This window comes from Ranitomeya variabilis, chromosome 2, assembly GCF_051348905.1.
Source record: "Ranitomeya variabilis isolate aRanVar5 chromosome 2, aRanVar5.hap1, whole genome shotgun sequence".
NCBI lineage: Eukaryota > Metazoa > Chordata > Amphibia > Anura > Dendrobatidae > Ranitomeya > Ranitomeya variabilis.
Genome location: NC_135233.1, coordinates 790,240,841 through 790,261,495, shown reverse-complemented (window position 1 = coordinate 790,261,495; position 20,655 = coordinate 790,240,841). Strand labels below are relative to the sequence as shown.

The 20,655-nt window shown below is 41.4% G+C and overlaps 1 protein-coding gene across 4 annotated transcripts in view; it reads right to left on the bottom strand.

Annotated features, from left to right (window-relative positions):
- Positions 1-5,044: 5,044 nt before the first annotated feature.
- The window catches only part of HMGN3 (high mobility group nucleosomal binding domain 3), a 59,987-nt gene continuing 44,376 nt past the window's right edge, over positions 5,045-20,655 (bottom strand). Inside the window, exons 2-6 of one of the 4 annotated variants that reach the window (XM_077289843.1) lie at positions 8,246-8,296; positions 7,780-7,809; positions 7,355-7,405; positions 6,102-6,215; positions 5,045-5,587 (exon numbers count right to left, since the gene is read on the bottom strand). In XM_077289843.1, coding sequence (XP_077145958.1) covers positions 5,549-5,587; positions 6,102-6,215; positions 7,355-7,405; positions 7,780-7,809; positions 8,246-8,296 — 285 coding nt within the window. In that variant the 3' untranslated portion in view covers positions 5,045-5,548. The other 3 variants (XM_077289844.1, XM_077289842.1, XM_077289841.1) reach the window with 3 other exon arrangements.

Here is a 20,655-nt window from a genome sequence, read left to right as displayed (position 1 = left end):
GTGGGTCTGTCTGTCTGTCTGTCTGTCGTCAGTGAGACACCTATATATGTATATTTAATGCAGCGCTAGATAGCATAAAAGCCGCTAATTCAATTGCCGGCTTTTGCTCTCTCCTTCACAAACCCGACAGGATATGAGACATGGTTTACATACAGTAAACCATCTCATATCCCCCTTTTTGCATATTCCACACTACTGTTAGTAGTGTGTATGTGCAAAACTTGGCCGCTGTAGCTAAAATAATGGGTTAAATTGCGGAAAAAATTGGCGTGGGTTCCCGCGCAATTTTGTCCGCCGGAGTGGTCAAGCCAGTGACTGAGGGCAGATATTAATAGCCTAGAGATGGTCCATGGTTATTGCCCCCCCCCCGGCTACAAACATTTGCCCCCAGCCACCCCAGAAGATGCACCTATTCTGGCACTTGGCCACTCTCTTCCCACTCCCGTGTAGCGGTGGGATATGGGGTAATGAAGGGTTAATGCCACCTTGCCATTGTAAGGTGACATTAAGCCAGATTAATAATGGAGAGGCGTCAATTATGTCACCTATCCATTATTAATCCAATTGTATGAAAGGGTTAAAAAACACACATTATTTCATTAAAATACTTTTTAATAAACAAACAGGTTGTTTTAGTATTTTATTGCTCTCTCAATCCATCCGGAAGACCCGCGCTTGGCAAAATAAACCAACAATATAAATACCTTCTGATGAACTGTCAAGTCCCACGAAGTAAATCCATCTGAAGGGGTTAAATCATTTTACAGCCAGGAGCTGCGCTGAAGCACTGCTCGTGGCTGTAAAAACCCCGGGTGCTGAAAGGAAAGCTGGGTGATCTGTACTTACATTGAGTCGCGGTGAGGCGCCCTCTGGTGGATGAACTCATATGAACTCGAGCGTGGGAACTTTTCCAAGGCTCCAGTTCATGAGTTCATCCACCAGAGGGCGCCTCACCGCGACTCAATGTAAGTACAGATCACCCAGCTTTCCTTTCAGCACACGGGGTTTTTACAGCCACGAGCAGTGCTTTAGCGCAGCTCCTGGCTGTAAAAGGATTTAACCCCTTCAGATGGATTTACTTCGTGGGACCTGACAGTTCATCAGAAGGTATGTATATTGTTGGTTTATTATTTTGCCAAGCGAGGGTCTTCCGGATGGATTGAGAGAGCAATAAAATAAAATACTAAAACAACCTGTTTATTTCATTAAAATACTTTTTAATAATGTGTGTGTTTTATTAACCATTTCGTACTATTGGATTAATAATGGATAGGTGACATAATTGACGCCTCTCCATTATTAATCTGGCTTAATGTCACCTTACAATAGCAAGGTGGCATTAACCCTTCATTACCCCATATCCCACCGCTACACGGGAGGGGGAAGAGTGGCCAAGTGCCAGAATAGGCGCATCTTCCAGATGTGCCTTTTCTGGGGTGGCTGGGGGCAGATGTTTGTAGCCAGGGGGGCCAATAACCATGGACCCTCTCTAGGCTATTAATATCTGCCCTCAGTCACTGGCTTTACCACTCTGGCGGAGAAAATTGCGTGGGAGCCCACACCAGTTTTTCTCCGCCATTTAACCCTTTATTTTAGCAGCTACAGCGGCCAAATTTTGCACATACACACTACTAACAGTAGTGTGGAATATGCAAAAAGGGGGATATGAGATGGTTTACTGTATGTAAACCATGTCTCGTATCCTGTCGGGTTTGTGAAGGAGAGAGCAAAAGCCGGCAATTGAATTAGCGGCTTATGCGATCTAGCGCTGCATTAAATATAAATATACATACATAGGTGTCTCACTGACATATATATGTATATATACCTTTTCTATGTGTATATATCTACTCTATTCTAACCTGTCAGTGTGATTTTACTGTACACAGCACTGATTTGCCAGCTTTTCAAAGGACACCGGTGCGTAAAAATCGGACAGCAATACGGATGTCATACGGATGTTGCGAAGAAAAAAAATAAATAAATAAAAAATAAAAAAATAAAATAAAAAAAATCGCATGACACTCGCACGATTTTCCTCCGTTTTTTTTGGTCCGTTAACCGGACCATTTTTTCGCTCGCAAGTGGAAAGGGACCCTTAAGGGGGTACTAGAATGGCTACACTGGAGTCTTTTTAAAGGAGGATTGTGATTGAGGTACCATGAGGCAAAAACTTTGTGAGGGGTGGGCTGGGTAAATTCTATCCTGTAACCTTCCCCTATGGTTTGTAAAATCGACAATTTCCTGAGATGGCCTACCAGAAAACTCCCCTGCTGTCAAGGATGACCGGATGGGTCTGAAGTAAACTGGGTAGCTCCAACCTTAACTCCATTGGGGTAACTCCACCTTCCCATTTTACTCTTTCCCTTGAAATCCTGTCTCTGGGATAGACCGGATTTTCGAAAGCGAGATCTCCTAGGCTTCTCTTCAGAAAAAAAAAAAAAAAAAAAAAAAACAAACTGTCAGAGCCCCTCTAGTATTTAATCTAATACGGGACCAACCACACGTATCCCTGAGAATAGGATGGAACAGAGCTTTTTTTTTTTTTTTGAGCGACTATGCCCTGACCAAGTTTTCACCCAGATTGCCCACCTCACTGAATTAGACAGGACATTGCTTCTGGCTGCAAAACTCAAATTCCGCCATGAACGGTGTCAATTTTTAACATTGGCAGGGATTCTAACAAGGTCTCTGGGAGTGTTTGATTTTAATTGGGCCATTAGCTCATCAAATCGACACATGGACCTTGCTACTGAGATAGCAGATATGTTAGCAGCTGAAGCCCCTCGGCTCCTGTTTAGTAACCCCCCTCAGCCTTTCTATCTATAGCATCTCAGAGACATAATGAATCTTAAAAGGAAGAATTTTTCTTTGAGAAAAGGAATGTCAATTTTTGGGATCTCTTCCCAAACCATGAAAAATTGTATTTTCCTCATATTCTAGGTCTGGATGAGAGTAAGGACCCTTTCACACATCAGTTTTTTGCCATCAGTTGCAATCTGGTGAATTTTGGGGAAAAAACAAACAAACAAAAAAAAAAAAACACGGACCCGGCAACTGATGCCGCCGGATCAGTTTTTTCTCATAGACTTGTATTAGCATAGGATAGCCTCACGTTTCATCCGTCGTTCGCCAGACCTGTCGAAAATTGTTTGTCCAGCGGCCGGAGACAACAGACATAGTAACTTTTTTTTGCGTCCGTCGAAAAAATGGACAGCGCTGGATCTGTCGTTTGCTAGAATGGAAGCCTATGGCACCGGCTCTGTCAAATGATGGAATCTGGCGACAGATTAATTGTTTAACTGAGCATGCTCCGATTTTTTTAGGATCCAATTAGCCGGATCCGGCAAAAGAAAAGACAAAAAAACTAGATCCGTCGCATCAGTTTCACAATCTGCGACGGATCCATTTTTTTCCATCATTCGAAGGATTGTGACCGATGGCAAAAAAGCTGGTGTGAAAGAGGCCTAATACAAACCCACTTCTTCCTCTAACTATTCCTCCATCACACATCCAGCCCTTCTGTGAGGAGATGTGCTCTGAACCATCTGAGTGGGGCAGAGGGAAGCGGTGGATCATGGCTGAAGCCCACCACTGGGGTGTCAGCCCCGAGCCTCTTCACAGAAGAGATGGATTCTCTCCGATCCCCAAGCTCCCAGGTATGTATTTGTGACGATGCACACTCCTCATGTGCCTGTCTTGCCACGTACAGGAAAAAAAACATAAGGTGAGGGGCTTTTAACTTCTTGTGTTTCCTTTCCCTAGAGAATGAGGACTACCTCCTGTCATGAGACATCCTCACAGCAAAAAAGGTTGTGTCAAATTGGGGCCCGCATTGTAGTTCAAATTTAGCTTGTGCGGGGTTGGTCACAGGATGTGGGGTTACTGCTGCAGGTAGCCGATTGAGCAGAGATCTAAATGTGTGCATGCGCCAGCCATTTTCGTGAAGCCCACTGCCAGGACAGCAACGTACAGAGCGGTATCTGCACTTGCCGTACATGGTCAACATTTTCTTGAAGCCCACCAGTGGGACAACCCTCCTCTGCCAGCTCAGGGCCTGCAGCACCACCCCACTTCTATCAGTGATCCTGCTCCACTGCAGCTTCCCCTAGGTAAGGTACATTTTCCTCCCAAATCGTGAGTTTTTATAGTCTGCAAAATACAGTATTTTGCCTTAAGTTTAAAAGGGTTGTACCACAAACAGTTTTGCTTTAGGTTTTAAAGTCTGCCAGTTGAACATTGTTTAGTACCATGATGCAAAAGATTACCCAAACTAAAATTACTGTACATCTTATTTAGCAAGTCCGGAGTAGAACCAGTAAGACAGAAAAGGCCATTTTAAACCTAATGTGCATTTACAATTCTAATGTGCACAGCATTTTTAATCTAGCATGAGTTTATATTTTTAGGCAAAGAAAGTTGCCATCAGCAGAGTCTGTAAGGTCCCACACAAAGTCAGAAATGTGGTCTACTTTGTTACCTATTTAAATACCCCCTTTTCAAAACTCTTAGTTGCACATATCTTACCGGATACCACTGTTTAAAGGGAACCTGTCACCTAAATTTGGCGGGTTCTTTTTTGGGTCATATGGGCGGTGTTTTTGGGTCTTTTATTAACCCCTTTCTTTCCAGCTGGCCGCACGCTGGTCGCGAAATTGACTTGACACAGCGAAATACTTCCGGGACATAGTGTGACGGCGCATGCGCACTAATGGTTTTCGGCTTTGCCCGCAGTTGGGCAAAGCATACTGCGCGTGCCCAAGGCAAGATTGCTTTGCGCACGCATTAACTAGGGAGTAAAGAGAATCATCATCAAGTCAATTTCGCGACCAGCGGGAAAGAAAGGGGTTAATAAAAGATCCGAAAACACCGCCCATTTGACCCAAAAAAGGACCCGCCAAATTCAGGTGACAAGTTCCCTTTAACTGTTTTCTCCTTGCCAGTCAAGGCAAATGTTTACCCTTTAAGAAATTTGTGTTCTCTTGTATCAAGAACAATTTTGATAATAGAACTTCAGAAGGTCAAAAAAAGTGTTTTACCGCAATTAAAAAGGCAACACCCTTTTATTTTTATACTTTAAATGAAAAACAAAAAAAATAAAAACAGCAGATGGTCACAACAATTTAGTCATTTTCAAAACCACAAAACCGTAAGTACAAAAGCACCACACTAATTATTGCTATAGAAAATGCCATGGAAAATTTCATAAATGCACAGTAAAAAAAAAAACAAACAAAAATCACTATATGCACAAGTTTTTTTTTTAGTTTTTAAAAGCAATAAGATATGTAAAACAGCCTCAAATGCACCCACTAACGCTAAAATGTTTATATTTTTTGCTTAAAACTTGCAGACAATGAGGAAAATCATAATCAGCAAAGCATGAATATGTAGAAGAAAATGTTCATGTACATTATATATGTAAAAGTTAACTACACTTGTCCTAAAAAAATTAGCATTTACAAAATACTTGAGAAAAATATTGTTTTTTTTTTCTTAAAGTTCTTCAAGAGGTACGTAAAATCAACGAAAAATTTCCATGACCATTTCATTCGCTCTCATCATCCACTGGTTCAGTTTTCTGTGCCTAGGAGATTTAACAAAATAAAAAAAAAAAGGATAAGTCAGAATAGTTTGACCAGTACTAAAGACCCCAACCCTCAGCTAGTGGTGGTCTATAAATTGTATAAAAAATAAAAATAGTAGAAAAATTGAATCTTCTCTAGAAGAAAATATGGAATATGTAAAAAGACCTTCTAAGGAAACCTTTGTTCAACTTTCTCAAAATGTAAAAACCCAAGAAGCCTTACCTGAAAGCTTCCATTATATCCACATAGAATAAGCACCACACCACTAGCTTTCTATGCACTGCACACAAAAATATTGATCTACCGTACCCTTAACCTTCACTGTTTCAATCTGCCCTTTTATTGACAGTGTGCTGGGCATGGCACCTCTGGATGTGGAAACATTAACAGTTGAGCGAGAGATGTGAATCTGTAATAACATTTCAGTCAACAAAAATAAGTATTATGAACATGCAATCAATGGTTGTACGACTGTATAAAAACACCACCACTGATTCACTCTCTGAAAAGTACCTCATCAGCTCTATTTTCACCATTTTCAGAGGGAGCAGTACCTTCCTTTCCAGCTTCTTGTTTTTCTTCCTTCTTCCCTTTAGCACCTTTGTTACCCTTTGATCCTGGCTCCTTCTTTATAATAACGTGGGGAAATTAAAAAAAAAAAAAAAGTTAAACAAAAATGTTAACATGCATCGTAAAACCAGTGTGCCATAAAGTAAAAATGGTTAAGAAGCTATTGCAGTTTTCCAATGCTTTTTGTAGAAATTCCTCAGTTTAAGATCTTGCCTGTCATTGAATGGAAACTCCCATTGTTTACTCCCAGGAAATACAAGTTTGCAAGGGTCGTGTGATGACTACATGAAAGCACTGATGTAGTTTAATGAGCTGTGATCGTGTGTAACAGGCTTCGTACCGTGTCCACGTGACTAGAACATAAATGTGTTCACTAGTCAGGGCATGGCCCCACTTAATACAATTGTGTGGAGAGAGACCACACCAATAGGTACTGGCCAGGAGTATGTATAACTCATACCCTCAGGTCCCAGCTCAAAAAACAGCAAATCCCTGCAGTGCGCATGCTGGCGGAATTCATAATCTTATCAATTTGGACTGGACAACCCTTTTAAGCAAGACACTGATGGGATACGAATAGGGTGTTGTCTTGCCTACCCAGCTTAAACAGTGGCAGTTTTCCAACATTTATCAACTGCTGGGAATATGTAACTGTAGCAATTCCCGACATGCTCCATGTATTTAAAAAGGACCCGGTCATCAATTTTTTGCCACATAGCAGCTAAAAAAAATAAATAAATTCTTATTTAGCGTTTTCATCCAGTTCTATGGGCTTGGCATCGGTCCTCTCCATCCTTCCCCCCCCCCCATCTTTTTGACTTCGCCCGCAGTTGGACACAGCATTCAGCGCAGGTGCGCGTTCTCTCACAGTGATGACGCAGGAGATAGCTATCCATGTGAAGGTCAGCAAGCAGCAGTCTGGGGAGGGGTGGAGAGGACCGAAGCCACAACCATCGGACCAGATTAGCATACAGTGCTGGAGAAATCAAAAAGGTTTTTGGGGCTATACAAGGGTAGTCAGAGGATCATGTAAGAATTTAGGGATTGTAGCACAGATGCTGAGTAACATGATATTTTTAGCTGCTATGTGACAGAATCCCTTTAAGAAAATATCCATCAAGGTTAAGGTCACTAAATTATGTATGGGACATTATAGTATTGGAAAGAAAAAACAAAATTAAAGAAAAAAGGCTTACCTTGGCTGCAGCTTTTTTTGGTTTTGCTTCAGGTTTAGGAGGGGCAGGTTTCTATAAGCAAGTAAACATTTTGGTGAAATGTACAACACTTAATCACAGTAAAAAACAGAAAGACAAGTATTAAAACACATTTCACAACAAGGACAAAGTAAAAGGCAATCGTTTTTACATAAAAAGTGAGGATGGTCATTCTTTTGGGCAATACTTAAGTAAAAGACAAGGGGAAAAAAAAATGACATTTACTATTTGCTTTTCTAGCATATCAGATGTTGACATAAGGCATGTAGTGTGAATCCAGGTTTGCAATGAAGCCTTCAGTATAAAGTGTAATCAGAATATGAAAACCACACATTTGACTCATGCACAGCAATTGTTAATCAGGCAGCTGGTACTGATAAATATACAGACATCAGCTATATACTTACTGACGACAATCTTGCTGATCTTCTAGTTGGCTGAGAAAAAAAAAAAAACAGGGAGAAAGAAGGGCAAGTGTTTAAATCTTAATAGATTGGATAAAAAAAACATAAGTGAACCTGTCAGCATAATTGGTGATATGCCGGTATAGGCGCTTATACAATTACTCATATGCAAATCAGGCTGGAAGTGAAGTTTAGTTGTGCCAAAGTACTTGGAAGACATCCATATGTACCAACACACCTCCATTGCACTTCCTGATTTGTAGCTCATCAGATCTGTTCAAACCCCCCCCCCAATAAATCATTATTGTGGAACATACAGCCATACAGCCATACCACTTCTCCCAGATGTAAAAAACAAACAAAGGGCCAAAGGGTTCCCGTTACCACCATCGTGGAAAACGGATATCAGCAGACCGAGGTTGAAGACATCTTTCAGCCAAGTCAATGTAAGGAAACCTCACATACTTACCTCTTGCTTAGTTACTTTGCCAGCATCCTTGGCTTCAGCACCCTCTGGAGACTGCAACACAAGAAAGCCAAAAGAAGATTTAGAGTTGCCCCCCTTAAACATTCAAATAATTTGTAGTTCTACAATCACTATATGAATGAAGACTTCTGAACCCTCACAGGGCACATCATAAGCGGTCAGGAACCACTGCTGCCATTGACGATAGCGGGAAGTCACATGACCGCAAGTATGTGTTGCATACTTCTGGCCACGAGCAGATCACATGTGTAGCTTCACTTAATGCAAGTGGACTGAGTGAGGCTGAAGACATCTAGTCATGACTGTAAATCTGCTGCAGATGTATTTGCCGATTTACTGTAGTTTGTGCATTTTTTTATATTTGTAACCTATCAGGTAAATATAAATAGGATTTATATATCTATTATGTGGATAAGTGATAACCAATTCGATAACTATGAGCAAGTGCTGTGCTCCATTGACTGTGACTAGAGTGATGGTTAAGCGGGCTTACTGCAACACCAAAAACTAGAGGACCAAAATCCTGTTTCACTGTTTAGTGGCTGTCCCAGCTATAGGACCACCACAATAACCAGTCTATCCTATGCACAGAAGTATTTAGTGACAAACCCTTTTCTCAAACGAGAAAAAGAAATAAGGAAATTGCAGGGGTTTAACTTAAATTGTGGGGAATTGTTCCCCTATTTCAGTCTTCAAGTGCCACTGATCTATCATATTTTCAGGATTTCCTTTGTACTGCTCGGGGTGGGGTGGAGTTATTCTATCACCAGTACAACACTTAGGAAATCCTGAAACCCAGGGCTGTGGAGCTGGTTGCCATTTTGGAGGATTCGGTATAAAATGGACAGACTCCGACAATATAGAATAATTGGGTACAGTAGTTCAGTGCAGGGTGTGCTGTAAATCTTTTCAGAATTTGATAAAGTCATAAAATGTCTTAAGTCTGTTCTATTCCTGATCTAAGGACTTAGGCGTTTCGTGGAGATGAATCTGTGCTGCACTTTATGTACATGCTCAGTAGTGAGGCATCGCTGTGCAGTCAGAAGTCAGGGAAATTGAGGAGTCGGAGTCAGTCTGGTTTGGCTTACAGACTCCACAGCACTGCTGAAAACATTGAGAGTGCATCTTCAGGACTCGAGTTAGGGGAACTTTGCTGTAGAGAAATGGAGTAAATGCATGATCATGCCAATCTTTAGACCATGTGATCAATCTCAGAACATATCAAGACATGTGACATGTTCAAACATAAAACCAAATTAAGCATTTTTCACTGCCCACACCTAACCCAGTATTACAACATCTGTCCCACTGTATCATCAATTACAAGGATTAAAAGTAGTGATGAGCGAATATACTCGAGCACACTCGAGTGTCCTCCGAGTATTTTTTAGTGCTCGGAGATTTAGTTTTTATTGCCGCAGCTGAATGATTTACATCTGTTAGCCAGCATAAGTACATGTGGGGATTCCCTAGCAACCAGGCAACCCCCACATGTACTTATGCTGGCTAACAGATGTAAATCATTCAGCTGCGGCAAAGAAAACAATCTTCAAGCACTAAAAAAATACTTGGAGGACACACGAGCGTGCTCAAGAAATCTCGAGTAATGAGTATATTCGCTCATCACTAATTAAAAAGTTTACCATGTGCTTCTGTAACTTTTCACTAGACCCAATATTAAAAGGGTTGCGGTCACCAGTTATGTCATATTTCCACTACAACTACCACCTTATTCAGCGCCTGTGCTGCACTTCATGAATGCTTATGTAACACCCCCCCAAAAAACTTTAGGTTCTCACGTGCTATATGGAAATCAGGTAAGAGCAGTCTGGTTACGGGCTCTACATCTGTCCCCGACTGCTGCTCGCTGTCTTTTAATTGACGCAGATGACGCCTCGCCTCATCCACGTTGGTGGGCGAAGTCTTGCGACTGCGCACAAATCACCCAGCAATGTGGTTGATGCGAGGAGTCACATCAATTAACGGAAGACAGCAAGCAGTAGGAAGAGATGGAGAGCCCCGAAACCACACCCAGTGGACAAGACTGACCAGATATCCACACAGCTCAGAACTAAAAGGTGTTTTGGGGGTATACAAGCATTTGTGAAATGCAGCACAGGTGCTGAATAAGGCAGTAGTTTTATTTGAAATATGACAAAACTGGTGACAGGTTCCCTTTAAATCATTCAGCTAGGCATATAAGTGGGGGAAAGAAATTGCAGGGATCCAACTATCAACTATTGTCAAATTGTAAAAGCCAAAAAACAGGTGCTAAAGTGGACATCATATAGCACAGGGACAGCTGTTTGTAAGCATGTGCTGAAATGTTGTATGCCTTTAAACAATGAAAATAATATGGTGTACAACTAACAATCACACACAGCTAGCTGGAAAAGCCCAGAGCTGGATGCTTTGTTTCCACTGACTAAAGCGTAAAAAAGAATACACCTGAAAGTGTACTTTTAATAGTGACCATCAGTGGATCTGCATTTGCTATACGTCAACTCAGAAGATGTAGTGCTTTTTATTTTCAGAACTGGGTAGTAATTATTGTATTAAAATGATGATGTAAGAAATTTAATGGCAATATTAAATTGTCAGGAATTACAAACACTATCTTGTCAAAAAAGTTGGAATTTTAAGCTAGATATTACTGGAATGGCAATTATAATAGGTGACAAGCTGACACAGAATCAAAGGCTTTATGGATGATGTACGATTGCAAAGGTCCTCATCTCTCCACCCTATACAGGCACTCTGCACCCCCCCTCCCCCCCCCAGATGAGTCGCGCACTGGATACACCAAATTCATCAAGAGGCTTATACTCATTGAATTTGTAATATCTTTCACCAGCCACACACTACAGCCAAAAATTGAGTACATTTCTGTGAAGAATTTACCTGTTGCACTCGACCTTGACCCCTCTCTGTCAAATGCAAGATATTGGACAGGCTGGCAAAGATTGGTTTTAAAATGTCAAGAGTGGCAAAATGTTTGTGCGAGTACAAATCGTGCAAAAAAAGATGGATTCTCTCTTATGTAAGAATTCTGACGAATCAGGTGTGTGTGTGTGTGTGTGTGTGTGTGTGTGTGTGTGTGTGTGTGTGTGTGTGTGTGTGTGTGTGTGTGTGTGTGTGTGTGTGTGTGTGTGTGTGTGTCAATATGGAAAAATCAGAAACATCTCAAAAAGGTGCATTGCGTCGGCCATAATACAATGAAATGCACATATATATATATATATATATATATATATATATATATATATATATATATATATATATATATATATATATATATATATATATATTTAGTTGATTTAAAAAAAAAAAAAAAAGTGTATGCGCCAAAATGTAAATTTTGAAAGTAATTAAAAATGTAATACTTAAGTGTTGGCTTTCATACTCAACTGTAACAAGTTGACAGACGTTACAGCCTGAGGGTCAGAGCCTGGTTAACAATAGAGGGGTATTACATCCCTGCTCCAGCACACGTGCCAACTGTTCAACACCAAATTGGCAATTTTAAAGACAACGCAAAAAAAAAAGTTACACACACAACACAGCTACTTACCAACATGGGAGCAGAACAAATCACAAAGTGAGAATTGCGGTCACTAAGCCTGCTCCTTGCCCCGTCCCATGTGCTTAGGATCAGCCCCGAGTCTACTTATATGAAGCGGCATGCTAATGTTCTACACGACAAGTCCCAAGCTGCGAGGACTCTTCAACGGTGCGACAACTAACAGTAATTATTGCACATCCGCTGCTAAACTGTGTGGAGAAGACCACTGAGGACCGCATGATGAGTGGTCTTCTAATGATGGGGCTAGTGCGGATAACTTATGGGGGGGACTGGTCTGTAAAAAAGGGGGTGGATTTCTCATAAAGGTGGTCTTCTGGGGGAGGTTCCACCACTAAGAGGGGGAAAAAAATAATCTGATGTTAGATTTATAAGCGATGTAATCGGGACGGACTAAACTGCATATTGGGATGATGGGATGATGGGCTGCAATACTAGACTTGACCACTAGATGGCAGCACATTTTCCAAATGCAGACCAGGAAATGACTTCTTGTAATATAGCAAGCAGGGAATTCAATGGAAATACTTAAATGAATCAGAACATCCACAGGGCTGGATTAAAGTGTAATAATAGAACCAGGGAAAAAAGATTGTAACTATATGGGATTATGTGTAGAATATCGGGTTACACACGCCTGGTGATATATCTCATCAACATCTCATAGGAATATGGGTATAACTATTGATCTGTATGGGGATTATGGGTGAAATATCCCAAATACACATGCCCAGGAACATACTTCATCTACTTCTGATAGGAATATGGGTATATCTATTGTTCTGTATGGGGATTATGGGTGAAATATCACACATACACATGCCCAGGAACATACTTCATCTACTTCTGATAGGAATATGGGTATATCTATTGTTCTGTATGGGGATTATGGGTGAAATATCACACATACACATGCCCAGGAACATACTGCATCTACTTCTGATAGGAATATGGGTATAACTATTGTTCTGTATGGGGATTATGGGTGAAATATCACACATACACATGCCCGGGAACATACTTCATCTACTTCTGATAGGAATATGGGTATATCTATTGTTCTCTATGGGGATTATGGGTGAAATATCACACATACACATGCCCAGGAACATACTTCATCTACTTCTGATAGGAATATGGGTATATCTATTGTTCTGTATGGGGATTATGGGTGAAATATCACACATACACATGCCCAGGAACATACTTCATCTACTTCTGATAGGAATATGGGTATAACTATTGTTCTGTATGGGGATTATGGGTGAAATATCACAAATACACATGCCCAGGAACATACTTCATCTACTTCTGATAGGAATATGGGTATATCTATTGTTCTGTATGGGGATTATGGGTGAAATATCACACATACACATGCCCAGGAACATACTTCATCTACTTCTGATAGGAATATGGGTATATCTATTGTTCTGTATGGGGATTATGGGTGAAATATCACAAATACACATGCCCAGGAACATACTTCATCTACTTCTGATAGGAATATGGGTATAACTATTGTTCTGTATGGGGATTATGGGTGAAATATCACAAATACACATGCCCAGGAACATACTTCATCTACTTCTGATAGGAATATGGGTATATCTATTGTTCTGTATGGGGATTATGGGTGAAATATCACACATACACATGCCCAGGAACATACTTCATCTACTTCTGATAGGAATATGGGTATATCTATTGTTCTGTATGGGGATTATGGGTGAAATATCACACATACACATGCCCAGGAACATACTGCATCTACTTCTGATAGGAATATGGGTATAACTATTGTTCTGTATGGGGATTATGGGTGAAATATCACACATACACATGCCCAGGAACATACTGCATCTACTTCTGATAGGAATATGGGTATATCTATTGTTCTGTATGGGGATTATGGGTGAAATATCACAAATACACATGCCCAGGAACATACTTCATCTACTTCTGATAGGAATATGGGTATATCTATTGTTCTGTATGGGGATTATGGGTGAAATATCCCAAATACACATGCCCAGGAACATACTTCATCTACTTCTGATAGGAATATGGGTATAACTATTGTTCTGTATGGGGATTATGGGTGAAATATCACACATACACATGCCCAGGAACATACTTCATCTACTTCTGATAGGAATATGGGTATATCTATTGTTCTGTATGGGGATTATGGATGAAATATCACAAATACACATGCCCAGGAACATACTTCATCTACTTCTGATAGGAATATGGGTATATCTATTGTTCTGTATGGGGATTATGGGTGAAATATCACACATACACATGCCCAGGAACATACTTCATCTACTTCTGATAGGAATATGGGTATAACTATTGTTCTGTATGGGGATTATGGGTGAAATATCACACATACACATGCCCAGGAACATACTTCATCTACTTCTGATAGCAATATGGGTATATCTATTGTTCTGTATGGGGATTATGGGTGAAATATCACACATACACATGCCCAGGAACATATTTCATCTACTTCTGATAGGAATATGGGTATATCTATTGATCTGTATAAGGATTATGGGTGAAATATCACAAATACACATGCCCAGGAACATACTTCATCTACTTCTGATAGGAATATGGGTATATCTATTGTTCTGTATGGGGATTATGGGTGAAATATCACAAATACACATGCCCAGGAACATATTTTATCATTATTTTAAGAACATATATATTTATCCCAAATAGTCATGCCCAGTACCACATTTGATGAATTTCCCATAAAAATATGAATAGAATTATTCACCTCCATGGTAATTCAATGTGAAATATTATATTTACAGAGGCCAAATAATTTTGCAGCTTTGTTTGAAAAAATATCTTTAAAAACTTGTGGGCACCTAAGCTCCATAATAAATGAATGCCTATATGTACATTTATATTACAGCGTCAAATAGGCTAAGTAATTTGCTTTTACAGCTTGGTAATTCTGCATTCAATAGCGCTGTAATAAGTCAGTATAGGCTGTTTATTGTCTCTATATGACGGCTTTTCATTAATATAGCGATAACAGTTTGAACTATTAATTTGAAAATATCTGCATTGATTTCCTGGACATATGCAGTGTTTATACGCTCGAAGATGCTGAAACAGGCCTGGAAAGACGGGTTTAACAAAGTTTTTGCTTTTTTTTTTTTTTTTTTTGTTCAAGATCGTGAAAACTGTCTGAAGCATTGACTTGAAAATAGCTTTTGTGACTTTATTGATATATTTTGTGGTTGGACGTCAAGGTTGCTGAAATAAGTAAATAAAGGCTGATTTAAGAGACTTTTAACTGCTTATCTTCAGTACTGAAAAGAAGGCTTAAAGCTGACCTGTCATCACATTCAATGCCACCAAGCCGCAGCTATGGTGGTATAGCTGACAGGTCCAGCAGTGTGGACAGCCCTCTATCCGCCTCCCTGGTGCCTCCGCACTAAAATATTAAACTTTATTCCTCTCGACGGGCACCACTGGAAGCATGAAGTGTCTGTATCGGTCCGATGGAGTGTGAACAAATCTGCGCTATCTACAATGCACTGCGTCATCAGTTGCTGGGCAGGAATTTTTTTACTGCCCAGCGACTGATGACACGGCACAGCGCAGGGCTCAAGCACTGATTGGTTCACACTCCAAAACACCAACAGGACCACTTCTTGATTCCCGTTACGCGCGTCAAGGGGGCAATAAAGTTTAGTATTTCAATCAGGCGGCACCCAGGGAGGTGGACAAAGGTCTCTCCACACAGCTGGACCTGTCAACTCTGCCACCATAGCTGCGGCTTGGTGGCATTGAATGTGATGACAGGTCCTCTTTAAAGCGTCGAGTTGAAAATAGCCAGTGTTTTCCTTGTGAAATTTAATACTTAGCTGCTCAATTGTGCATAGCGTGTGCTGTCAACCAACAAACACCTTACCCCACTAATTTCACATAAAATGTAATGTGATATGATCATTAGATGTGGATGATTATATTATTGATTATTATCAATATTCATTTATATGGGGATTATGATTTGGATAACATGGCTTCAAATCCCAACTCCCATATTTATCCTTTACCTGATAAAAATATCCAGTAGAGTCTCTTTTATCCAAGCTAAACGGGAGCAGAGGGTGCTTGGATTTGTGAAAAACTGGGATAACTCAAACAACTGAATAAAATGCCCCCCCTTTGTATCCTGCTGTCCCGCTTTGGGTCTTCCTGTCCCTCTTGTATCCTTCTGTCCCTCTGAGTATCCTCCTTTTGTGTCATCCTACTTCTCTTTTATGTTCTACTGTCCGCTTTTGTCCCTTTTTTGTGTCTAAAAGGGGAGCCCTGGGCAGCCGCCTGGATGCTTGGATAAAGCAGTAAATTGGCTGGCAAAGTGCTGTACAGTCATGGCCAAAACTATGGAGAATGAGACAAATAGTAATTTTTCCAAAGTCTACTGCTTCATTTTTTCTAATGGCAATTTGCCTATACTCCTGAATGTCAGAGTGATCAGCTTAACAGCAATTACTGTACTTGCAAAGTCAATATTTGCCCAGAAAATGAACTTTAACCCCCAAAACACATTTCAACATCATTGCAGTCCTGCCTTAAAAGGAGCAGCTAACATCGTTTTAGTGCTTGATCCATTAACACAGGTGTGGGTGTTGATGAGGACAGGGCTGGCGATCAATCAGTCATGATTAAGTAAGAATGACATCACTGGACACTTTAAAAGGAGGCTGGTTCTTGGTATCATTGTTTCTCTTCAGTTAACCATGGTTATCTCTAAAGAAACACGTGCAGCCATCATTGCACTGCACAAAAATGGCCTAACAGGGAAAAGTATCGCAGTCAACAATCTATCACATCATCAAGAACTTCAAGGAGAGAGCTTCCATTGTTGTCAAAAAGGCTCCAGGGCGCCCAAGAAAGACCAGCAAGCGCCAGGACGGTATCTTAAAACTGTTTCAGCTGCGGGATCGGACTCCCAGCAGTGCCGAGCTTGCTCAGGAATGGCAGCAGGCTGGTGTGAGTGCTTCTGCACGCACTGTGAGGTGGAGACTCTTTGAGCAAGGGCTGCTGGTTTCAAGGAGGGCAACAAAGAAGCCACTTCTCTCCAGAAAAAACATCAGGGACCGACTGATATTCTGCAAAAGGTACAGGGAGTGGACTGCTGAGGACTGGGGCAAAGTCATTTTCTCTGATGAATCCCCTTTTCGATTGTTTGGGACATCTGGAAAACAGCTTATTCGGAGAAGAAGAGGTGAGCGCTACCACCAGTCTTGTCTCATGCCAACTGTAAAGCATCCTGAAACCATTCATGTGTGGGGTTGCTTCTCAGCCAAGGGAATCGGCTCACTCACAGTCTTGCCTAAAAACACAGCCATGAATAAAGAATGGTACCAGAATGTCCTCCAAGAGCTACTTCTCCCAACCGTCCAAGAGCAGTTTGGCGCCCAACAATGCCTTTTCCAGCATGATGGAGCACCTTGCCATAAAGCAAAGGTGATAACTAAATGGCTTATGGAACAAAACATAGAGATTTTGGGTCCATGGCCTGGAAACTCCCCAGATCTTAATCCCATTGAGAACTTGTGGTCAATCGTCAAGAGACGGGTGGACAAACAAAAACCAACAAATTCTGGCAAAATGCAAGCATTGATTTTGCAAGAATGGACTGCTATCAGTCAGGATTTGGTCCAAAAGTTGATTGAGAGCATGCCAGAGAGAATTTCAGAGGTCTTGAAGAAGAAGGGGCAACACTGCAAATATTGACTTGCTGCATTAACTCATTCTAAGGCCGGCGTCACACATGCGAGTTTTACGGACGTAAGAGCGCAGAAACTACGTCCGTAAAACTCGCATTACATACGGCACAATTATTCTCAATGGGGCTGCTCCTATCAGCCGTATATTACGGATCCGTAATATACGGCTTTCTACGGCCGTACAAAATCGCAGCATGCTGAGTTTGTCAGCGTATTGTGCAAAAAAATCACCAATGAAAGTCTATGGGGGCGAGAAAAATACGGATTCCACACGGACCATGCGTGTGCATGGCGAGAAATAAGCAGCGGTGTTAGTGAAAAGTCGGTAATTCAATTGCCGGCTTTTCATTTCTCCTGCACAAACCCGACAGGATATGAGACATGGTTTACATACAGTAAACCATCTCATATCCCCTTTTTTTTTGCATATTCCACACTACTAATGTTAGTAGTGTGTATGTGCAAAATTTCAGCGCTGTAGCTGCTAAAATAAAGGGTTAAATGGTGGAAAAAATTGGCGTGGGCTCCCGCGCAATTTTCTCTGCCAGAGTGGTAAAGCCAGTGACTGAGGGCAGATATTAATAGCCAGGAGAGGGTCCATGGTTATTGGCCCCCCAGTGGCTAAAAACATCTGCCCCCAGCCACCCCAGAAAAGGCACATCTGGAAGATGCGCCTATTCTGGCACTTGGCCACTCTCTTCCCACTCCCTGTAGCGGTGGGATATGGGGTAATGAAGAGTTAATGCCACCTTGCTATTTTAAGGTGACATTAAGCCAGATTAATAATGGAGAGGCGTCAATTATGACACCTATCCATTATTAATTCAATTGTAGGAAAGGGTTAAAAAACACACACACACACACGATTACAAAGTATTTTAATGAAATAAACACAGCGGTTGTTTTAATATTTTATTGCTCTCTCAATCCATTGGGAACACCCTCACTTGGCAAAACAATAAACACACAAGATACATACCCTCCGATGAACTGTCTCGTCCCATGAAGTAATCCATCTGAAGGGGTTAAAATAATTTACAAGCAGGAGCCCTGCTAATGCAGCGGTGTGCTCGTGCTTGTAATTCCCCGGAGAATGAAGGAAATGTAGGTCATTGACCTATAGTTACCTTCAGTCGTGGTGAGGCGCCCCCTGCTGGATGTCCTCATGAACTGCAGCCTGGGAACTTTTTCCCACGCTCCAGGTCATATGAGGACATCCACCAGGGGGCGCATCACCGCGACTGAAGGAAATGTAGGTCGTTTCATCGGAGGGTATGTATATTGTGTGTTTATTGTTTTGCCAAGCGAGGGGTTCCTAACGGATTGAGAGAGCAATAAAATATTAAAACAACCGCTGTGTTTATTTCATTAAAATAATTTTAAATCATGTGTGTGTGTGTGTTTTAACACTTTCCAACAATTGGATTAATAATGGATAGGTGTCATAATTGACGCCTCTCCATTATTAATCTGTTTTAATGTCACCTTACAATAGCAAGGTGGCATTAACCCTTCATTACCCCATATCCCACCGCTACAGGGAGTGGGAAGAGAGTGGCCAAGTGCCAGAATTGGCGCATCTTCCAGATGTGCCTTTTCTGGGGTGGCTGGGGGCAGATGTTTGTAGCCAGGGGGGCCAATAACCATGGACCCTCTCCTGGCTATTAATATCTGCCCTCAGTCACTGGCTTTACCATTCTGGCGGAGAAAATTGCGCAGGAGCCCACGCCAATTTTTTCCGCCATTTAACCCTTTATTTTAGCAGCTACAGCGCTGAAATTTTGCACATACACACTACTAACATTAGTAGTGTGGAATATGCAAAAAAAATGGGGATATGAGATGGTTTACTATATGTAATCATGTCTCATATCCTGTCGGGTTTGTGCAGGAGAAATAAAAAGCCGGCAATTGAATTACCGGCTTTTCACAGATATCGCGCTGAAGTAAATATAAATACAGAATATATATATATATACATATATATGTGTCTCAATGATATATATATATATATATATATATATATACTGTATCTATGATTTACCGAACATTTGAGCACATAAATCCATTAGATGTCGGTTTTGCAAGACTGTGAGAAAAAATCGCAGTACAGATGCCATACGGATTACATACGGAGGATGCCATGCGCAAAATACGCTGACACACCCTGACTACGGATCACTATGGGAACATTTCTCTGTATTATGGCCGTATTATGGACGTATAATACGTTCCGTATTGTCTTACGCTGAGTGTGACTCCAGCCTAACTGTCAATATAACCTATTGGTACTCATAATATGATTGCAATTATATTTCTGTATGTGATATAAACATCAGACAAACACTAATAAAAACCAGAGGCCAGCAGATCATGTGAAAATATAATTTTGGTGTCATTCTCAAAACTTTTGGCCATGACTGTATACATTACCCTCATCTTTTTCCCACATACACACCAAAAAAAAAAAAAAAACACACACACAAAAAAAAAAATGAATATAATTTCTTTTTTGTTAAAGGGACTGCCAGTGCCAAATCACATGTGTTGTGCTCAGCAGGCCTGCATTGACCTGCTGCCGCACAGCACAGCAGCACAGTGATCCCAGCCGCGCTCCGATCCAATGAGCCGTTCGGGCAATACGGCACCCGAAACGGAGCGCGTGCTGGGCTGTCACAGCGCTGACACTAGTCCTGTGACGTAGCTCCCCCATTCAAGTCAATGGAAGGTGACCCCGTGACCGGGACTAATCTCGGCTCTGACAGCCAGCATGTGCTCCATTCCAGGGGCCGTAGCACAGCTCATTGGATCAGAGCGTGGCTGTGATCACTGTGCTGTGCTCAGCAGGCCTGTATTTGCCTGATGACGCAGAGCATAGTGAGACCAGCGGCGCTCCGATCCGATGTACAGTAAGGGTGCTACGGCCCCTGGAACGGAGCGCACGCTGCCTGTCAGAGTCGGGTTTAGTCCGGTCACATGGTTTCCTCCATTGAGTTCAATGGAGGAGCTGCATCATGGGACTAGTCCCAGCGCTATGACAGCCC